Source organism: Solanum stenotomum, chromosome 5 (genome assembly GCF_019186545.1).
Source record: "Solanum stenotomum isolate F172 chromosome 5, ASM1918654v1, whole genome shotgun sequence".
Classification (NCBI taxonomy): domain Eukaryota; kingdom Viridiplantae; phylum Streptophyta; class Magnoliopsida; order Solanales; family Solanaceae; genus Solanum; species Solanum stenotomum.
The window spans coordinates 23174969-23196527 of NC_064286.1; the positions used below are offsets into that span (position 1 = coordinate 23174969).

The following is a 21559-nucleotide window of genomic DNA, read 5'->3' on the forward strand; positions in this document are numbered from 1 at the left end:
CAAGATCCTTATGGATGAGTTGTTCTTAGCTAAAGTCTTGAGGAAGTCATGAGACTGCAGAGGATCTTGTGAGGAGCCCATGAGTGAGTTAAGTTTTGAGTTTCAGGGGAATGCACTCATGTTTATATAAATCATGTGTTGAAGCTAAAGGTGAGTTGTACTCTCTTCTTTAAGCCCTATTTCAGTTGAGATCCTTATGAGGAAGTATGTTTAGAGCTTGGGTAGTATTCTCATCCAAAAAGGTAGCATGAGTTACGAAATTATGAGCAGTAGTAGTGAAAGTGCCCAGAGTTAGAGAAAAGTATGCAGAGGTCGAGAGATCTATGAAAAGGTTAGTAATGGGGTAGATTATCTTATTTCAATCATGCACCCGGTCAGTTATAAGTGATGAGTTCCTTTATGAGTAGAAAATGAATAGTAATGTTGTAGAGAGTTCTTGATAGAAGGAAGAGAAATAGTTACTAGTCAAGATGAGTTAGAGTATATTTTAACCAGAATAGAGTTGATGTCAATGTGTCATCGTGTTAGAGGAGACTAAGTATATGTGTGGAATTAGATAACACAGTATTCACGAGATGATAGATCCAAACTAGGCTTTTGAACTTTGAAGGGGGAAACCCCATGGTATTCAGAAGATGATAGAACTATTTGAGAGATAAGGATTGATTACTTGTCACAAGGTCCTAGGGGACGAGTGTTTCTAAATTTGTGTATAGTAGTGGTGAGTTAGAATAGTAGACAAGCAATCATATTGATATTCGGGTTTAGTAATAAACATTAAGCTTGAATTTTAGATGAGTATCATGATAAAAAAAAATGGCAACATAAGGGTGATGATGTTAGTCTTGAGATTTGATTTAGAAGACTTAACATAGAGAATGTGAGAAATTGAGATGTTAGCTGCAATAAATATGAGTGGTACAAGTGAGAGACCCTAACCTTTAGATAAGGGTAGTGAAGTATGGTTGTCACAAGAGTAGAAAAGAGCATTAAGAGGTGTACCGAGAGTGTATCTAATTAGAAGAGGTTAACAAAAACACCTTATAAAGAGGTCTTAGTACCTGCTTATGGAGAGTTTGGTAGTCATGAGATAAACTTCTTCCGAGTGTTAGAGTAAAAGAGGATTTAATTAGCCAGTTTAGAGATGATGGAATAGGTCCATAGCTTTCAAGTGTCAGCTTTAGACCTAAGGGGGAGATGACAAGATGAGAAATCAAGTCAAGTGTTTGAGAGTAAGATAGTAATGAGTTCCAAAGAGTATGGAGATATCCTTTTGAAGGTCCTTTTAGTAATTAAGTGATGTTAGAAAAAGGCGGTTGATGTTCTTATCGTGATAGTGATGGTGTGATAATTCCATCTAAGGTTATAAATAAGGAGGAAGATGAGGATGAGGTTTTACCATGAAGAATAGTTAAATAAGAGCCCTTAGTTGGTTTCGAGTAGTGATGCGGGAAATTCTAGTTGGTATGGAAGAGATGATGAGAAAAGAAGAACTTCTTAAGGAGTTGGTAAGTGTGAGTCCATGGAGTTGTTAGAATACTAAGCTTCAATGTGGTGTTGTTAAACATTACGTGGTTCTTGATATGAGCCTAATGTGGTGGTAAAAATTAATAGTCTTGGGATGAGGTTCCCTATAGAGAGGTATATAACCCGAACCTAAGGATTTGGGTTAAGCTTGAATATAGTAAGAGCATACCATTAGACTCAGACCCCATTCCATACCCAGTATCATTCGAGAACAAATGATCCCAAGGGGGAGATATTGTAACACCTCAGAATTTTTTTGAGGTAAGACTCAATCTATCCTTCATTTTGAGTAGGATTTTACCGAGGAATTTAAAATTTCTTGAGTGTTAAGGTCACTAGATGTTGCACCTTGAGTTCCAAGAAGAACTAAAGAGAGTTCATTCAAGTCATTCCTAAGTTATTCTAAGTTTTGAGTCAACTTCAAACGACCATAACTTTCAGTACATGATAAGTTAGGTGGTCCATAAGGTATCAAATGAATGGTCTTTGAATTATATTTCCAATGCCACCAAGTTTGATAATTTTTGAGCTTGTATGAATGAGATATGACCTATTGAAGTCAGGTTGTCCAATTAAGGAAAGTTACCTGAAAATAGTGAGGGGTATTTTGGCCTTTTCCTTACCCAATCAGATTTAATTCATTTTTAGTAAGTTTTTAGGGGTATAATTTAATTAGGTTCAGTTTTATAATCCTAATATACGCCTAGGGTTTTAGTTGAGAGTTCAAGAAGAGAAAAAAAAAAGAGGACCAAAGCGTTCGTCGAGGTTCTTGAGTTTTGTTGCGAATTTTCACCATGGGTTTAATCCCTAAGAGGTATGTAAGCTTCCATAGTGTTGGGTTCGTTCACCCACACGCCAACCATGTTATTTTCAGCGCAATTTCATTCTTGAAGTTAAAAGATTAGAGTTCTTGATAAGTGTTCTTGAAGTTCATTATAAATCTTGTTTTGTTGGGGTTTTGATGAATTCTTGAGATGAAAGTCAGTGTTTTGAGGGATGTATTGAGTAGATTAGAGTGTACTTATGTTGAGTAATCGTATCTAAGTGATTGGGGAGGAAATCATTCGCTTCTAGGCAAATTAAGGAAAGAAAACGAGCAAAGAAATTCGTCGGGTTTTCTGGGTTGGGGCCTGGCACCAGCCAGTGCGCCCCAAATTAAATCATGTTATGTAGTTTAGGGGTTGGTGCCCCGCGCCACTCAGTGCGCCAGGGTCGCCTGCCCCATCCAGTTTGCAGTCGGTTGCTCCGTTTGAGTTCTTTTAAGGTGTACCTTCACTCCCTTTCAATTCTAAACACTCTAAACTACTTCTAAACATCTAGAAATCATTCCTAACATGGTCATAACCTTGAATTCATAATTCAAATTCAAGGTAGATTTAAGAGTTAACTTTTGAGAGTTCTTTCGAACATTTTGAAAAAGTCCCTTTGAGTCTTTTTTAGGAGTCTTCTACAACTTCTAATAACTTGTTTCAAGACTCGAGCAAGTGAGTATGAGAGCGAGGACAATGCATTCATGAGTCTACTTTATCATCACGAGATTCTTCATATCATGAACCAAAACTCTTGAATTCATAATTCACATTTAAGAGAGAGTAAATAGTAGAGTTCAAGAAAGGTTTTGAGTTTAATTGTGAACCCTTTGAGATCAACTATCGATTTGAACTACGTTTTGAGGAAGTAAGTATGAGAATGAGAAAATTCGTATACATGAGTTCCATATTGTTATAGAGACACTCGAGTCGAGTCGTTCATGCCCATAAATTGTGCATGAACTTCATAATTTGAGTATCTTTGAGAGGAGTAGTATCTTTAAGTTCAAGTCTTGAGTATTGAATTCATAGTCCTTTTGAGATTATATTCCTAATCATGGGATTACTACATGTTACCCACGAAACCCTTGAGTTGAGTTGTTTATGCACATAATCCCGCATGATCCCTATGAGTCGAGCAGACTATAGATGAGTAGTATCATTGAGTATTGAGTTCTGAGGTTCTTTATTGCTATTAAGTTCCCTGAGTTGAGTAGTTCATGTTCATAATTCCACATGAACCCTGTGATTTGAGTTATAAATTTTAAAAAGCTTTTTAAAGCCAACACTTGAGTTCTTAAACTGAGTTTTGAGAAAGTGAAGATGAGTTTTGAGAAAAGAGTTTTCTAAAACATGATTAGTATGACAATCGAGTATGTCATCAATATATGAGCAGTATGGTATCTAAATATACCATCAATGTTTATGCAATATGACTTCTCGAGTCATCAATGATCATATTACAATATGATTTTGAAATGTTTTTGAGAAAGAGTAGAGTTGAGTTTATTTTCTTTAAAATGATAAATGGGAACTAAGTATTCCCAAAAGTAAATATTTTCACATTTAAGATGAGTAGAAACTGAGATTTCCAAGAGAGCTTTTGAGCTAGTTTTTGAGTAATTATCTCAAACCACAGAAAAAAATATGTTTTTAAATATGTGAGCTAGTTATATTTTGGGAGTAGTATTGAGCACCGATTTGGGGACGAGTTTGAGTTCAGATAATTCAAAGTCTCCATAAACCGTGTAGCCAGCATGGGTAGAAAATGATCATACTTTTTAGATGATTCCTTAGTGCTTTTTAGCATAGACTAGTGGATTCGCTTAGTAGTTAGGTTCTATACCTCCGACAAGGTATAAGACGGCCTTGACAACGTGAGGCAAGACACTGTATCATTACATAGCTCATAGTGATGGTTGTCGGTTAGAGAAACTTCCACAAAAATATTTTGTATTCTTATATATACAGAGTTTATTTTGCATTTTCATATACAAACATAGTTTATATTGTATCCTTGCATACAAACTGAGTTACTATTGAATTTTTCAATACATTAAGTTACTTTTTACTGTTTTAAAAGCTTTCCATATATTGCATCTGTATTGTTGTTTTATATTGAGTTGAGTATCCAGAGTTGAGTACCTTGAGTTGAATATCTTATTATTGAGTTGAGTTGAACTATGTTCTTTAAGTTGAGTTGAGAAGAGGCAAGTATGTTTCTTTTCCACTAGTTCAAGCTTATGTTTATGCTTTAGAATTCTCCTTACATGCTCGTACATTTCATGTACTGAGTCATTTGGTCTGCATCATTTCATGATGCAAATAAAGGTATTCAGGATCATCAACATGCGCTTTGTTGATACCTTGTGCAGTTTGAGTTAGCTATGGTGAACCTCTTTGCTTCCGGAGGGTTCCACTTGTACTTTTAGTTATGTCAGTTGTTAGGATGTCGTGAGTCTTTTCCCGATTTCCATCATTGTCAGTTATAGGCTTTATAGATAGACAATAGAGTTTCAGAAGTCCGTTCATTTATTTTGTTAAACGTTTTAAAGACTGAAGTTGTCTATTTTATGGCGAGTTGAATATATTATTTTTATTCAGAATTATTCATTTGAGTTAAAGATTTGTAATTGAGTTCAATGAATTTTATTTAGTTTTAAGCTTTGTATGCTTGAGTTAGTCTTCCGCTTGTAGTCAACCCAGATGAGGGTTCACTTGGGGACCAACAATGGTTCTCGAGTGCCGACCACGTCCAGGGTGTAGGCTTGGGTCGTGACAAACTCTATGGAGCGAGTTTTTAAATTCTTATTTATTGGATTTAAATAATTAACTCAATTATATTAATCCGTAATATTTATTTGGATCAATATATTCATGAATTTAATATAATCATTTTATAAATTTATATTTAATAAATTTTAAATGATTACAGTAACTTTACAAATGCTCATAAAATAGAAATAGTAATAACTAAAATGAAAAAAGAACTATACAAGCGTAACACAAAGATAAATTAACATCAATAGGATTCTTATGTTGGGTTTTGACGTTTTGTATAATATGAAGTTGTGAACTCAAAATCAACGTGAAATGTGAATTGAAGGCTAACGGGCAAAGGGCTAATAAGGTACTGAGATTCATATTTAATATTTATGTACGGATAAAATAGTAAATTACTAAGTCTTAGTAAATTATCGATTTATCCAATAATCCAATATTAAAAATTAAAATTAAATTGATAATCCAATAATATTTTAAATAAAACCATTAAAAGAACATTAACCAAATAATAATAAATTAACAATATTTTTTTCGATTCAATTTTTGCAACCTAGGTGAAACCTCACTTCCCCTAGCAAGTCACTCTGAAGATTGTCCAACTATTAGAGATGCCAAAAACACGTGCTTCAAATTCCTCGTGACAAAAAAATCATTTTTTTGGTGGGCAGAAGCAAATTGAATTCAACAACAAAAAGATCAAAACGGGAAAGAAAATAAAGAAGAAAACGGCAAAAGATCAAAGGAGGCGGATTTCAAATCCTAACATTAAACTAAGTACTTAAAACCCGTTTCACATCCGCTTTCTCAAACTCATACTCTCCCTTCTTCCACCTTTCACATATGCCCCCAATTGATTTGCGTACTTGTAAAACCCTAACCTTTAATCTTGCAACCCCACACGCCGCCGCAGCCGCCGCCGCTTTTGTTCTTTCGTTTTCTGTTGGGTTTTGAGTTCAATTTGATTTCATATATTCTTGGCTTCACTCTATTCTATTCGGTTCTTCAAGTTCCAGTTTGCGAGCTGGCTATGGACTACGAGCCCTACGATAGCAGTGGTGAGTTTCTACATTCACAAAAAAAATGATTTGTTTTGGTTTGTTTTCTGCAACTTCATGTTCAATTAGGGTTGTTCAGTGTGGTTTGGGGTTAGGGTTTGGGGAACTGGGTTGTACATTGTTGTTTACGTGAAACATTCCAATTGTATCTCTCTTGTTATTACAACTAGGTTTTTGGACTTGGAAATTTTTATCAGTTGTATTCAATCCGTCTAGTTCTGGCATATAAGGAATTCTTTTCCTTTTTAAAACTTTTTCTTTGAGATATGTTCATTCCCTCTTCCATCATTATTTGCTATAGAGAAATTTAGATTGATTTTCTTGTAAGAATTAATGTGTTCTATGAAATTATGAGCTCAAAATAGAAACATTGAACCTAATCCATCTCCTTTAATTTCTTCTTCTTCTTCTTGATTCAAGACATTTACTTTGTTATGATGGAGAAAATGTGAACATAGAGGGTACCTGAATTTACATTATGGATGTGGATGCAACTTGAATGCTCATGATCGGAAATATTGTAAAATTTGAAATCTTACTTTGGAAATTCTAGAAGTGGTATAAGATTAATGAAGCTCGTCTGAGATGGTTTGGCCATGTGTTAATGAAATCTCTGAACACTTCAGTTCTCTTAAACCATGATGGTGGAAGGGCTAAGGGGACAAGATAAACTTAAATCACATGGAAGGAAGTTGTCTTAAATGACATACTATCTTTAGAAACGATTGTGAGCTTAGGGAACAAAATATACTCTTATGGTATAGTTGATTCCAACTAATTTGATTTAGGCTTAGGCATGTTGGTATGCTTATATTAGGTTTAAGATATTATCTTTTATTGAAATGAAATGGGTTCAAATGGAGCTATATGGAATTCATATAGACTGCGTAACTGACTTGGAATTGTTGTATGATTGTTATTGTTGGTCCTCCAATGCAGTTTAGGTTTACTGTCAATGTATATTGCACAGAATGTGATACTTATATCCATATCAAGAGTGGAATGGTGAGGATCTGTTTTCGTTAATGTAGTTGTTGTCCATTCTCGTACTTGGTCCCTACCGGATGAGGTGACAGTTTGATAATTTTCTGTGTTGGCAAGGAAGTTTTCCTATCTTTCTAATAGTATGGTGCTAATATAGATGTGTTTCATTATTTTGTATTGTGTTTTTAATTAATTCTGTATAATGCAATGGGTTACTAGCATTCTATATCTGAAAAACTCCCAATATTATGCAGGAACTGATGATGATCTTCCTCCATCACATCAAAATAGGATTCCAAGAGGTAGCGGTCGCATTACTGGAAATGGAAGATCTGCTGTCATTGGTTCTGTCCCCTACCAGAGGATGTACGATGAAACAGATATGGAGGCCCAAATTCACCAACTTGAGCAAGAAGCATACAGTTCAGTTCTAAGAGCTTTTAAAGCTCAAGCTGATGCCATTTCATGGGTAATATTTTTGTTAGTATACTCGTGAATCTGGTGTTGTACTATTTTGATCAAGTTTAAATGACTGCTCCACTAATATAATTTCTTCAGGAGAAAGAAAGCTTGATAACTGAGTTAAGGAAGGAGTTACGGTTGTCCAATGAAGAACATAGAGAGCTTCTTGCTAGAGTTAATAATGATGATGTCATCAGAAGAATAAGGTTCTGTTTTTACAGCTACTCCTCACATTACCCTCTTTAATTTATTTTTAAATTTTTGCATATTTCGGTGTTTGTCAAGCTCTGAGACTAATGTTTGTCCATTGCTTCCTTTCAGGGAGTGGAGGCAATCAGGTGGGCATCAACCTGGTATGCTTGGTGCTGGTCAATCTGTTCATGATCCAACACCCAGCCCTTCCGTGTCAGCGTCACGGAAAAAACAGAAGATACCCCAGTCTTTACCTTCTCAATCCTTTGCTGGACCATCTCCTACTTTTCATCCACCTCCAGTGACTGCTGCAAACCAGCCACCTTCATCTGCTGCCAAGAGAGGACCTATGGTGGGGCCAAAGGGTAAAAAGCATAAATCTGTAAGTCAGATGTGCTAAGAACCTTGGAAGCTTGCATACCATACCAATCAATCTATAGTTCTGATGTTTTCCTGCTATGTGTATCTTCATAGGGCCAGATGATGCCTGGTGCGTCTTCGATGAAGATGCAGTACCCTATTCCTGGTCCTTCTGGAAGAGCCCAATTTGGTAATCGGGTTTCTGAGCCCGCTGAAGCAGCATCATTTGATCCATTGATTGGAAGGAAAGTGAAAACTAGATGGCCTGATGACAATAATTTTTATGAAGCACTCATAACTGATTTTAATCGAGTTGAGGTACACCTGATCTTTTCTACCTTAAACATTTACTCTTTTTTTTCCCCACGATTGAATGCTGAAATCTTCTTGTGAATTTTCAGGGTAGACATGCTCTTGTTTATGATATGGGTACTGCAAATGAGACGTGGGAATGGGTCAACCTTGCTGAGGTAGTTAGATGCTATTTTCTCATGCAATAGAACATTTAAATGGCATTTTGGCTTGTCCTATTGGAAAATTATTTTTTGTATTGATTTATGAGGTTGGTGGTACCAAGCAACATTGCTATTCTACCACTTGGAATATTGTATGATATGTATTTCATTGGCATGTAATGTGGTTAAGAATGTCTTAAACTTTTCATGGGCAAGTTTGCTCTTCCAAACAACCAATTAGAAATAGTAAGGGAGATTCAGAAAGTAAGTTTGGAAGTATTCTTAAATTAAACAGACCCCTTCTTTGAGGAAAAGGCTAGGGAAGGGCAATTAACCTAGGTGAGTTGACTTTACTTGATTTCCCCTTGATAAGATAGTTACCCCATATTTTGATGGGCAACTATATGTGTGCTGATTTTAACCTATTACTTGTTAATTATTGGTAGAGCCAAGGGTCTCTTGGAAACAACCTCTCTATCTCCAAGAGGTAGAGGTAAGGTTTGCGTACACTCTACCCTCCATAGACTCCACTTTGTGGGATTTTATTGGGTATGTTGTTGTTGACCTGTAAATTATTGGTAACTAACTCATGGTGAGTGGAGGGTCTATCGGAAATAACCTCTCTACCCCACAAAGGTAGGGTTAAGGTTTGCGGACATCCTACCCTCCAAACCCCACTTATGGGATTACGCTGGGTATGTTGTTGTAATACCTAATTTCATGGTAAAAACCATATTTCGTTGCATGTGTCTTTCCAAATATAATCAAGTCTGGAAGGCTGCTTTGTACTTCCATTTTCTGGAATATGAATTGGCAGAACCCTGTATAAGCGTCAGCTCAAAAGTTGTTGTATAGGTAACTAGTGATACCAAGAACAGCTCTTGTTGTAATCACCAGTATTATGTATAGTGTTAAAAGTCCCAGTTTCAGAAAGAATTATGTATAGTGTTAGAGTTCTGACATTTTGTCTAGCACAGTTCTCCTTGGATGGCAGATGTCAAGATTGTTTGGTTGTACACTTTCTTAATTTTCTCATCACCAAGTAGTGATTTTGTTGAATTTCCTTTTCTCTCATCCATAAATTGTTGAGTTTGTATTCATGTCTTTTGACTGTCTTCATCTTAATGAGATTGACATTTCAGCTTACATAAATCTGTTTTAAGTGTATCATTTTATATGATAGTCTTACTTTTTCTTCCTCGTAAAGCCTTTGGTTGGAGCATTGCTGGTGCATGTGAAGGACACCTTTGTTTGAGTTTATTGGAGCTAGTTTATGTTTTTTTCCCAGGGAGGACTAAAGTTTTCTTGCATATAGGTTTTTTTGGGAAGTTTGTTTTGGATAACATACATTCTCATATTCCACGGACTGCTATACATTGGCCTTAATGACAAAAAGCTTATAGTATCTTGGATCAGTTTTACCAAAACTCACTTACCTTTTTTCATCTCTTTTGTGGTGGAGGGTAGTTTTTAGCCATTTAAGAGTATCATTTTCAATTTTTCATTGCTACCTTTTTTCTAAGTTGTAGCAGGGTTTCTTTCATCAGCAGTTGAATGTTATGTAAAGAACGTAGTCATGACTACTTTGAGCTTTGGTTGTTGGAATACAGGTCACTTTGTGGCAATTGAGTTTAGTTAACCTCGATGCTAATTGAAATGATTTGAAAACTGTAGTTGGATTACTTGCAGTGAGCTTTCTGGAGTATCATAAGTAGTATCACTTCAACCATTGTTAGTAATCTATGAAACTAGTATCACTTAAAAACCATTGTTAATAAACTTTAACTGGATTACTTAACTACTGTAAATTGAACTGATCAGTTTTTATTTTCATGAAACTTTGTTAGCAACCTCATCTTAGCATATTCTTTTGTCCGTGTAGGAGCTATTTCATATTTATTGGGACTTCTAGAATCTGCTTGATGCTTTTTTTCTAATGAAATTTCCTACTTCATCAAAGAAAAAGTTGCAGTGAACTCTCTGGAGTATGATAAGTGGTATCACTTCTACCATTGTTAATAAGCTATAAGGGGTCGTTTGGTAGGGTGTATAAGAATAATGTTGAATATGGTGTATTAATCGTATTAGTTATGCATGCTTCAGTTATGCTGATATTATTTCTTATGAAGTGTTTGGTTTGGTGTATTAAACATAACATGCATTGCATAATTTCTAAATGAATTATATGGTTACAAAAGTACCCTTCACAAATATGGTGGAAATGATGTGGAAAAGGCTTTGAGGGGCAATTATGTGTTTAACCATGCTAATGCATGCATTGAAACCCTTTGAATTACTTATATCATGGAATTTCATGATTAGTTATACATAACCTTAATACCATGCATTAGTTGTACATGGGTTGACAAAGTGTACCAAACAAGGTACTAGTAATACATAAAATGCATACATTATTTTTTTCTAATGCACTCTACCAAAAGACCCCTAAATGTTTCAGGCACTAGTTATTCTTCAATAAATGATTATTCTACTTGCATTAATCACGTAAGGAGACTTCTGATTCTGGTATTGACATACTAAAACACTAGTTATTCTTCGGTAAATGATTATTCTACTTGCATTAATCACGTACGGAAATTTCTGATTCTGGTATCGACATACTAAAACACTATTTATTCTTCTGTAAATGATTATTCTACTTGCATTAATCACATAAGGTAACTTCTGATTCTGGTATTGACATACTAACTTGCTCAATGGTTCGCCATTCCAAATGAATGGACATATCCTATTTCTTGGACTGGTATTGCATGATATTCATCTGCAGCATGTTGAAGAGGCTTCAAGATGTATGTCTGTTACATGCCTGATATTCCAGAATATGAACAATCTAAAGTTTTCCTGTTTAGTGTAGCTCCTCATTCACCTGTCATTAATTCTTCATAATGTGTGTATGGTAATGTATATCAAAAAGGAAACAAAACAGTATGGAATATGGTAATCAATTTTTTTTTTGAAAAAGGTAACTTGTATTATGAACAAAAGGAATACTCAGAAAAGTATTCCAGTAATACTTACAACAAATTTACAGAGGGAGGGGTGTCCCTACTAAGCTTCATAAATAATCTAAAATACTAGGAATATCCACTTCTTCTTGAGGATATTCGTGGTTACACCAAAAAAAGAAAAGGACTAGACAGTTCATCTTCAGTTTCTGCAGAGAGCAACTCTTGTTTTCGAAACATCTCTGGTTCCTTTCTATCCATGTAGTCCACCAAATGCAGGCTGGGACAATCTTCCATCTCTCCCTGTGTCCCGACTGATTCCCATCTCTATTCCAGCCAGTGTTTAGGGGAGCGCAAAGCTGTAAAAAGCGACAAGGCCCCGCTTCATGCTTTAAGCGAAGCGTGAAGCGAAACACTCGCTTCATTGAAGTGAAGCACAATTTTTTTAAAAAAAGACCAAAATAAATAGACAAAATATATAAGCAAAAATTCATATTAAAAAACTAGAAAAAGGTTCCCCTTTAGTTGTCTTATCACAAAACAGACATACAATTGTTGTCCTATTGGTCTCACTAACTTTTTTCCCATATTTTCATGTTAGGTCAGCCATTTTTAATCGCGGATAAGATTTAAGAAAAATAATCAACATTATATTTTTTATCACTATTAAGAAAAAATTCAATAACATTTTAGTCATTGTTAAGAAACAAAATAATTTAGCGATGTATATTTTAATCACTGTGAGGAATAAAATTAAGCAACATATAATTTAAATAATCAAAGCTAAACAGGGCAAAGGAAAACAAAACAGAATAACGAACAAAGTGGAAAAAAAGAAGAAAAATCCTAGGCTAGTTGTAGTAGTAGTAGTAAGAAGAAGAAGAAGAACTGGGTGAGTCATGCCTATTTTTATTCTTTAAAATCCATCACTTATTACTTGGAAAAAATAAAAGTGTTGCTTTTCTTGCTTCACCGCTTCGGGTCGTATCGCGCTTCAAACCCAGAAGCGGTTGCTTCTTTTCACATGCCTCGCTTCAGCCAACTGAAACATGCAACCTTGAAGGGTGAGTGTGGCCTGTTTGGCTAGTAGCCAAGTGAAACATGCAACCTTGAAGGGTACGTTGACTTTCCAGATCATCTTCCGGGCCAGCCACTACTCTGACAGACTGATCTTTGTGATGTCTTGTAAGCTGAACCAACTGAAAATCTGCCTTGCTTGTCTGGTAACCAAAATAGATTGTCCTCATTGGGGGTTAAATCTTTGTATTGCTCTAGAGGATTGAGTAGTTCAGCCACTTTGTTAATTTCCCAGTCGTTCAAGTGTCTCCTACACCTGAGATCCCACCACCCTTGATTGTCTCTCATTTCTCTAATTCTGGATACCTTTTGAAGGCTCAGGTTTAACAAATCAGGATATTTGTTCTTCAGAGTTACTTGTCCAGCCCACACATCTTCCCAAAATAGTGTTTTTCCCCCATTTCCCACCTTGATTTTACAGTTGTTTGCAAACTTGATTTACTGACTTCTGATAGACCTCCATACTCCAGTCCCATACGGTTGTGTGGGCATGTAGGTAGTCCATTTGTTCTCCATTCCAAACCTAGCCTTGATTGTCTTCTTCCACAGTGCTTGTTCCTGTGATGCAAATCTCCATAGCCATTTCATCAGAAGGTTTCGATTCTGCAATTTTAGGTTCCTTATCCCCAGACCCCCTACTTTTTTGCTTTGAATGACTTCATCCCACTTTACAAGATGATATTTGTGCTCATTAGGATCACAGTTCCCTTGCCACAAAAATTTCTCCTGATAGCATCCATTCTGTCAATCACATTTGCAGGCATTGGGAAAACTGACATCATGTGTGTAGGCATGGCATCCAACACACCGTTGATGAGAGTCACTCTTCCACCTATAGACAAATATTTGCTTTTCCAATTCACTAGCTTCTTCTCACATTTCTCCAGAACATTGTTCCATATGCCTTTTGACTTGCTCTTATCCCCCAAGGGCATGCCAAGGTACACTGTGGGAAGTTCTCCTATCTTTCCCCCCAGGATATTTGCTAACACATTTATGTTGGGCACCTTATTAATGGGGTAAATGAAACTTTTCCCCCAGTTGATGTGTAATCCTGAGATGGCTTCAAACAATATCAAGATGATTCTTAAATACTTTAGTTGGCATCTCTCTGCATCACAAAAAATCAGGGTGTCATCAGCATATTGTAAGTGTGATATGGTCAGGCCCTGTCTATCATTCATGTTGGCATTGAAACCTCTTATCCATCCTTTCATTTGGGCTGTTCTGAGCATGTCATTTAGTCCTTCCATTGCCAGAATAAAGAGAAAAGGGGATAGGGGGTCCCCTTGTCTTAATCCTCTCTGAGATGAGAAGAATCCAGAAGGAGATCCATTTATCAGAACGGAAAACTTCACAGTCGTGATGCAGAATTTCATCCATTTTAATCAATTTTGCCTTCCAACATTTCTTTTAGTTGTTTTTGAAGTGCTTCTTCAAGGTTTTGACCTGTATTGCCTACCCTGACAGATTTCTCCTGAGGATATCCAGTGGGAGGGTGAAGACCCTGGAGTTTCTCATCATGGAAATTATGGTCGACCAGGTCGTGCCATGACTAGACCTGTTGGACGTGATAGTGCTCCTGGTGCAGGGAGAGGCCGGGGCTTGACTAAAGCTCAGTCTAGAAAAGATTTTCCACCATCACAGAATGGCCAAGGAAAGAAAGGACCTGATGATATTCAGTTACTTCATACTGGTACATTGATCAGAGAGGTAAGCACTGCATTTGTTGTCTGCCTCACATTTCACTTTGTACATTGATTCATTGACTGGTTAATGTGGTTAGGTGGAGAGGATCTTTAGCTCTGGCCATCCAGATCCTCAGGAGGTAGAGAAGGCAAATAGAGTGCTGAAGGTTATTGAAACTCAACTTTCCAGTAGCTGTTTATACTCTTAAATTTACTGCACAAGGATACTAACTTTTCTTCTTCTGCAGGAGCATGAGCAGGCACTTCTAGATGCCATTTCAAGGCTTGGAGAGTATTCTGATGGTGAAAGTGGTATGATTTTGTGGAAAATGGTTTTTCATTTCTTTCTCATTTTAGGCATTGTCATAAATTTGTTTGGATTTGGGGACTTCCCTTTGAACTTTTCCAAGTCTGGAGTCCTCATTTTTTGTCTCATTGCTTTTCCTGTGATGTTGCGCTTTGAACCTAAGTTGCGCCGATTCTACTTTCCATGCCACACCCGTGTTGGATTCTCCAAATATACACTACTTTTGGAGATTCTGCCACACACCATTGGCAATTTTGAGAGTCTGAGCAACATAGCCTTGAACCCTTGTGTTGTAAAAGTAATAAATAGAAACAACTAATATTGAAGTATGACCTACCACCCTAGGGTGTGGCGTAAAAGTAATAAATAGAAACAACTAATATTGAAGTATGACCTACCACCCTAGGGTGTGGCGTAGTGGTCAATGAAGTGGGTTTGAGCACCATGAGGTCTTGTGTTCAATTCCCATTAGAGACTAAACACTTGGTAATTTCTTCCCATTTGTTCCAATCTTGGTGGACAGAGTTATTTGCTACATACATGTTGCTGGAGGGAGATGACAGATATCCTGTGGAATTAGTCTAGGTGGTTTGAAGGGAAAGATAATAGAGCCCATATTGAGCTTGCCACAGTTATTTGGGGCATTCCTTTTAAATGGTCTATAGTTGAAACTAGGAAAAAGGGTAAAAAATGCCTCTCTACTTTCGTTTGTTAGCTAAGTTTGTCCCTAGTTATACTATAGGGCCAAATATGCCCCTGTCGTTACCAAAGTATGCAGAAGTACCCCTCTTTTTAATGGTTGTCCACATGGCCTGACATTTGGGTGCGGTGGACATTCATTTTCTTTTTCTTACTTTTCATTTCACCAACTCTTTTTTCCTTTTCCTCTTTTTTGAATGGCATCCATCACTTTCTTGTTGCTATTCCTCAATGACATCTTCCCAAACTCACCCAACACTTCACCTAAAAAAGAAGAAAAATAAGACAGTGACAAAGTTGTGTGGAGGTGCCATAATATCCGATTATGAATCCGTCAGGGACCTCTCTGCTCGTGACCTCTGGGATGAGCTCAACGTCTTTGTTATACTTATTCATTAAAAAGAAAAAAATAAAGAATGCATCATTACATGAACCAGATAAAATGGTCCATGTATCTAACAGCAATTAGATTATTCAGAAGAGAAATAATTTATCAAGATCTTTCCTTAATCAATTTTCATCAGTTCAATTAAAAACTGAAATTAGCTTCAAATTGAATGCAAGCGTTTCTTTCAGCTGCCATAAATTCCAAATAACAGAATAAACAAACCCCCCTTCAAAACAGAGCTTCATTTTCTCTAGAATCTACAATATGTAGAAAAAGAAGAAGAAATTTCCAAAAGAAAGAACAAATTGTAAGTATACAAAATCCCACCTTTGGCAGATCTGTCAAGAAGCATTCACACGGAAGTAAGAGTGTAAGACGAAATTGCCAAGTTGAACATAAATTTTGGATTTTCCCAAAAAATCAACCTTTTATTTTCAGCTTCTCTCTGTCTGTGTCAAAATTACTCCATATCTCTTTTTCTGGTGAGTTTGGGGAAGATGCCATTGGAAAATGAGGAAAAGGAAAAAAAGTTTGTGAAAAAGAAAAGTAAGAAAGAGAATAAAAGGAAAATGAATAAAAAACTGGCGGCAAGGTGACATGCCACGTGGTGTCCACATCACGCAAATGTTAGGCCACGTGGACAACCATTAGAAAGAGGGATATTTTTCAATACTTTGGCAGTGATAGGGGCATATTTGGCCCTATAGTATAACGAGGGACAAACTTAGCTAATAAAAGAAAGTATAGAGGGGTATTTTTGATCCTTTCCCCTTGAAATTATGTTTCTAATGGAAAAATGTTTGGGAAGATTTTTGGGTGTTTCTGTGAAAATGAGGACTGGAAACAAGTGGTCAATCTGACTTTGTCTGACTTCTTTTCATGCTTTTTTTTTTTTAAAAAAAATTCCTATTGTCTGTCTTTCCCAAAAAAAAAGAAGAAAAAACAAACTGAATTTAATTGTTAGAATTGCCTAGCATACTAAAGTACCTTGTCTTGTATAATTTAAATTGACATGTTCTCATCAGATTGTTTACAGCTTCAACTATCGAAAACAATTTTGGTGAATCATGAATGAATATCTTGTCCAAAAGAGGGAGATTTTGTGGAAGTGAAAGTATAAAGGGGGTTTCTCCTTGGGTGGGGGTGGGAAGGAGTATACCATATAGAATGTGTTCCACCATCAGTACTGTTGTCATGCATTTCTCATTGAAGCATGTAATCTCCAGTGTTGTTGTTTCTGCACACCTATGAAAACAAACTGAAATGTCCTAAACTTGTACTATTGCATTTGAGCTTGTGACATTATATATGTTGCCTTCCGTTTTCAAAATATAAATTACATTTTAATTAAAGTATATCCTCAATGACATTCTTAGAAGTACATTGGTTCGATGGGGAACCAATAATATTTGTACTGCTTTGGTTACCAAAAAAACAGTGACACTGCATTTATATCATATTATCTGGTATATTTTTGTGCTGCTGCACTGTTATAAACTTCAAGGCCCCATTGGGCTTTTTATTAGTTCACATTCCTCCTTACCTGGTATTCACCATGTCTTTGTACTGTTACAGAGGAACGCCATTTCATGCATGGGCAGGGCATGGATCGGGAGTAGTAAGGAATATCGTTGGGAAGTGAGTAGTATAAAAGAGCTGGGGATTGAGCCAACTTAAAATAACAGGCATAATGGAGGAGGCCGATGTGTACTAGATCTTTGCTGGTGTTGGTGTACCAAAATGATTTTAGGTTTGTTGTAGAATGCATGCTAGCTTCAAGAAACGCTTGGCTAACATTAAATTATTGTAGTCTAGTTCTTTAAATAGACGCCAAATTGTAGTTAGGAATGATTATTTCCAGTAGTTACAGGTTAGTGCTCTTGTAAAATTAATCACAATAGCAATTTTACATGTGATGATGTAGACTAGTTTTGTTAACACCTAGCATGTTGATTATGATATCCATGTTCTTCTTGTGTTCTCTTCCAAATAATGGATTACATTTCTTTCACATTTATTCTGTTTGAAGAATGTAGATGGAGAATCGAACTCCGATTCTCGCATGTTGCCATCTCATTATACTGAGATGTGATGGATATTGATTAGTTTTAAAAATGGAATTGCTTGTGATTAGTGAGCATTCTAAATAGGAAAAAATCGTGAATGCAGGGACTGGGTCGACTACTTTCTACTCAACAACCAAAGATAATGTGGTTCCTTCGAGGTTCCAAGTCTGTTTGTTATCTTCATCTTTACATGCAAGTAGCATCTGGATTTGTGTTAAAGTCGATTTGATTTCCAAAATTTGCTCCAACAAAAGTTGGACAATTGAGAAATATTGGGGTGAACCAAAATTTGATCTATTCTTTAGCTGTATTGCATTTTGAATGAAATGTTAAAAACACATTTAAAAGTTTTTTTTTTTTTTTTTGAGTTTCATACCTAAACTATTGGAAGTGTGAGTTTTATACCTAAACTATCACTCATTAGTTTGAGAAACACACCCTTTCTCCTTTATTACTCTCTTTTAATTAAAACAAAGTTGTCATATGACATTTCACATGGACAAAAATTTCACCTTGATAAAAATTAAATAAATTATTAGCATTAGTAAGAAGTTCAAGAATAAAGATTAAAGTATCACTATCTAAAAAAAAATATTAATTTTTTTAACAATCAAATTTAAAACATTTTTCTTATCTCACTCCACCACATCCTCCAACCGAACCCCGATTCCCCCAATCTTGTTTTAATTTTTTTTAGTTTCTTTATATTTTTTTTTTAAAAAAAAATTCTTGTTCTTATATCATTTCCCTTCAAAAATATAAAAATGATATATATCATATACACAAGCTAGAATTTCCTTTTAAATTTATTTATTTTCAAAAATAATCTTCCCCTTTCATGAAAAGATGTGACTTTTATGAAAAATTGTGACTTTTATGAAAAATTGTGACTTTTATGAAGAGTTGCAACTTTTATAAAAAATTGTGACTTTTATGAAATGTTGTGACCTTTTCGAAGGGTTGTAACTTTTCCAAAGAGTTGTGACATTTTCGATAAGGCACAATAAACATTTGTTCACACTACCCTTTGTTGTTTATAAAATTCTGAATTTCTTTTTCTGCACAATTAAATATTCGTGTACTTTGCTCGGGTTGAGTGGCTCACTAACACCATTGTTTTTGTATTAATATAATATACTTGTGAATAGAATCGTTCCATCCTGAGAGGATCTATTCCTTTAAACCTCGGGTACTAGAGATGACTAATTTCCTTAGAGGGACACTGTGTATTTAGTGACCTCAATTTTTTTCCTTTCTATTTCATTCTATTGTTATAGATCTTGGTATATTTTTTTTTATAGTTATTAATTTATGCTTATGATATTAATTGTTGTTTTTTAGTACATGTTTTAAACTTTGTTATTTATGTTTCTGTAAAGTGATTGTTATAAGTATTTGTTAGTACAAATAAAGATTATTTAATAATTAGAAAATTTAATATCTCATGTTGATGTTCATCTAATTTCCCAAAATATCAAATAGTAACACTTCCCGGAGGCAAAAAGATAAATTATAAAATCAAATTAAAGATGATTGATTGAAAGATAAATGATAAGATCTTATAATTATTATTTTCCTTTACATTATTAATGTTCGTTACTACGTAATCTTCTATGTAATGCAACATAGTGTTTTAGTTTTAATGACTAATAGGTTTTAAATATTATATTATAAATTCTGTGATATCAAATTCCCGCGTGAAGCTTATATATATATATATATATATATATATATATATATATATATATATATTTCTAAAAAAAATAACTCATACGATACTACTTAATCCTCCTCTCTGATGTAATTCTCGCCACGAATTACGGATAAAATGAGGAAATTAAAGACAAAAAGCAAGCAAAAGGTATATTAAATGGCCTCAATTCGTTAATCCTACAAGAAGCACCTAACTCTTACGAAGACTTCAAGGGAATTGAATTCGCCTCGCAACCCACATTTCTAAGCAAAAGTCAACACAAGCTTGTACCAAGCTCTCAACACTAATACAAGAGTTCAAATATCAATATTTAAAATAGTCTACCTAAAAGAGGACCCCAAACTAGCCATATAGTTTATTACATAAGAGGCCCAAAAGTGGCCCAAAAAGGATAAAGGGCGAGCTGGGTCGGGCTCGCCTAATGGACTAGGCGTGTCGCCGGCTGGTTCGGTGATGTGACCCTTTCTTGGTAGCATCCTGTAACTTTCAGCGATCTGGGGACCTCGCCCAACCCATTGGGCAATTCGCCAAACAGCTCCTGATTGCCTAAAGTATCAGTTTCTTCAACTTTCTTCCCTTCACTTCCCCTAGCGATCTTCCAAACATGGAACCCCTTCTTTGCCATCAATATAAGCTCAAGGACATCTAACTTCATGAACAAACCTTGCATTCTCTGAAGTTCTCGAGCTTGACTTCGAGTGAATGGCCTTGGTGCAATCCTAATTGCATCATTCTCTTCTTCTTGAAAGGAATTTGAGGATCAAGAGTTGAAAATAGAGAAAGGTCGCAAACATTGAAGGTGTTGTGAACTTGATACTCTGGAGGTAGGTCAATTTTGTATGCATTGTCATTGAGTCTTTCAAGCACTTGAATTGGATCATCACCTCTTGGCATCAACTTTGTCTTCCTATGGGTGGGAAATCTCTCCTTGCGAAAATGTACCCACACCCATTCACCCGGTTCTAGCACAATCCTCTTGCGACCCTTGTTTGGCCTTTTGGCTACCTCTTAGTTCTTCTTTTCTAGGTGAAGTCTCACCTTCTCATGAAGTTTCTTCATGGCTTCCGGCCTTTTGCTTCCATCTAAGCTTAAGACAACATCTTGAGAAAGAGGAGTGAGATCTAAGGGGGTTAGGGGATTAAAACCATACACCACTTCAAATGGAGTCATGCCAATAGTTCTATGAATAACTTGATTATAAGCAAACTCAACTAAAGGCAAATGTTCCTCCCATGAGGCCAACTTCCCATGCACCACGTCACGAAGCATAGAACCCAAGGTCCTATTCACAACTTCAGTTTGGCCATCGGTTTGGGGTGACAAGAGGTTGAAAACAACAACTTGGTACCAAGTCTACCCCACAATTCTTTCCAAAAGTGACTAAGGAATTTTGGGTCCCTATCACTTATGATGGTTTGAGGAATTCCATGCAATTTAACAACATTTTCAACAAACAAAGATGCCACACTGGAAGCATCATCACATTTATGACATGGAATGAAATGAGCCATCTTTGAAAATCGTTCAACAACAACAAAGATGCTATCTCTACCTCTTTTTGTCCTTGGCAAACCCAAAACAAAATTCATTGAAATATTAACCCAAGATCTTTGAGGGGTGGGGAGGGGAGTGTACAAATCATGGGGAAGGAGACGTGACTTAGCACTTCGACATTCAATACATTGACCACAAATTCGATCAACATCTTTGTGCATCTTAGGCCAATAGAATTGTTCTTCGAGAATTCCCCTTGTTTTGTCAACACCAAAATGACCCATTAATCCTCCATTGTGTGCCTCCCTCACAAATAGTTCTCTCCAAGAGCTCATAGGCACACATAGTCTCTTGCCTTTGAACAAGAAACCATCAAATTTAGAATAGGGAGTAGAAGATCTATCCCTAATCCACCTTTCCCTCTCCCATTCCTCACAATATTGGAAGATTTGAGCAAACATGGGATCCTTGGGATACATTGTCTTCAAACATTCAAAGCCAATCAATGTAAAAGACGAAGTATTTATCAACA

The 21559-nt window shown here is 35.9% G+C and overlaps 1 protein-coding gene and 1 long non-coding RNA gene across 2 annotated transcripts; one reads left to right on the top strand and one right to left on the bottom strand.

Annotated features, from left to right (window-relative positions):
• Positions 1-5814: 5814 nt before the first annotated feature.
• Positions 5815-17660, top strand: LOC125865269 (protein EMSY-LIKE 3-like). Its single transcript, XM_049545474.1, has 10 exons — positions 5815-6175; positions 7414-7628; positions 7718-7827; positions 7943-8195; positions 8288-8491; positions 8575-8643; positions 14142-14384; positions 14458-14526; positions 14608-14671; positions 17329-17660. The coding sequence occupies exons 1-10, from the start codon at positions 6148-6150 to the stop codon at positions 17370-17372; spliced, it is 1299 nt and encodes a 432-aa protein (XP_049401431.1). The 5' UTR covers positions 5815-6147; the 3' UTR covers positions 17373-17660.
• On the bottom strand, positions 14858-16237 carry LOC125865270 (uncharacterized). Its single transcript, XR_007446334.1, has 2 exons — positions 15044-16237; positions 14858-14981 (listed from the first exon to the last, which is right to left on the bottom strand). It is a non-coding gene; the product is annotated as an uncharacterized LOC125865270 (long non-coding RNA).
• Positions 17661-21559: the final 3899 nt, after the last annotated feature.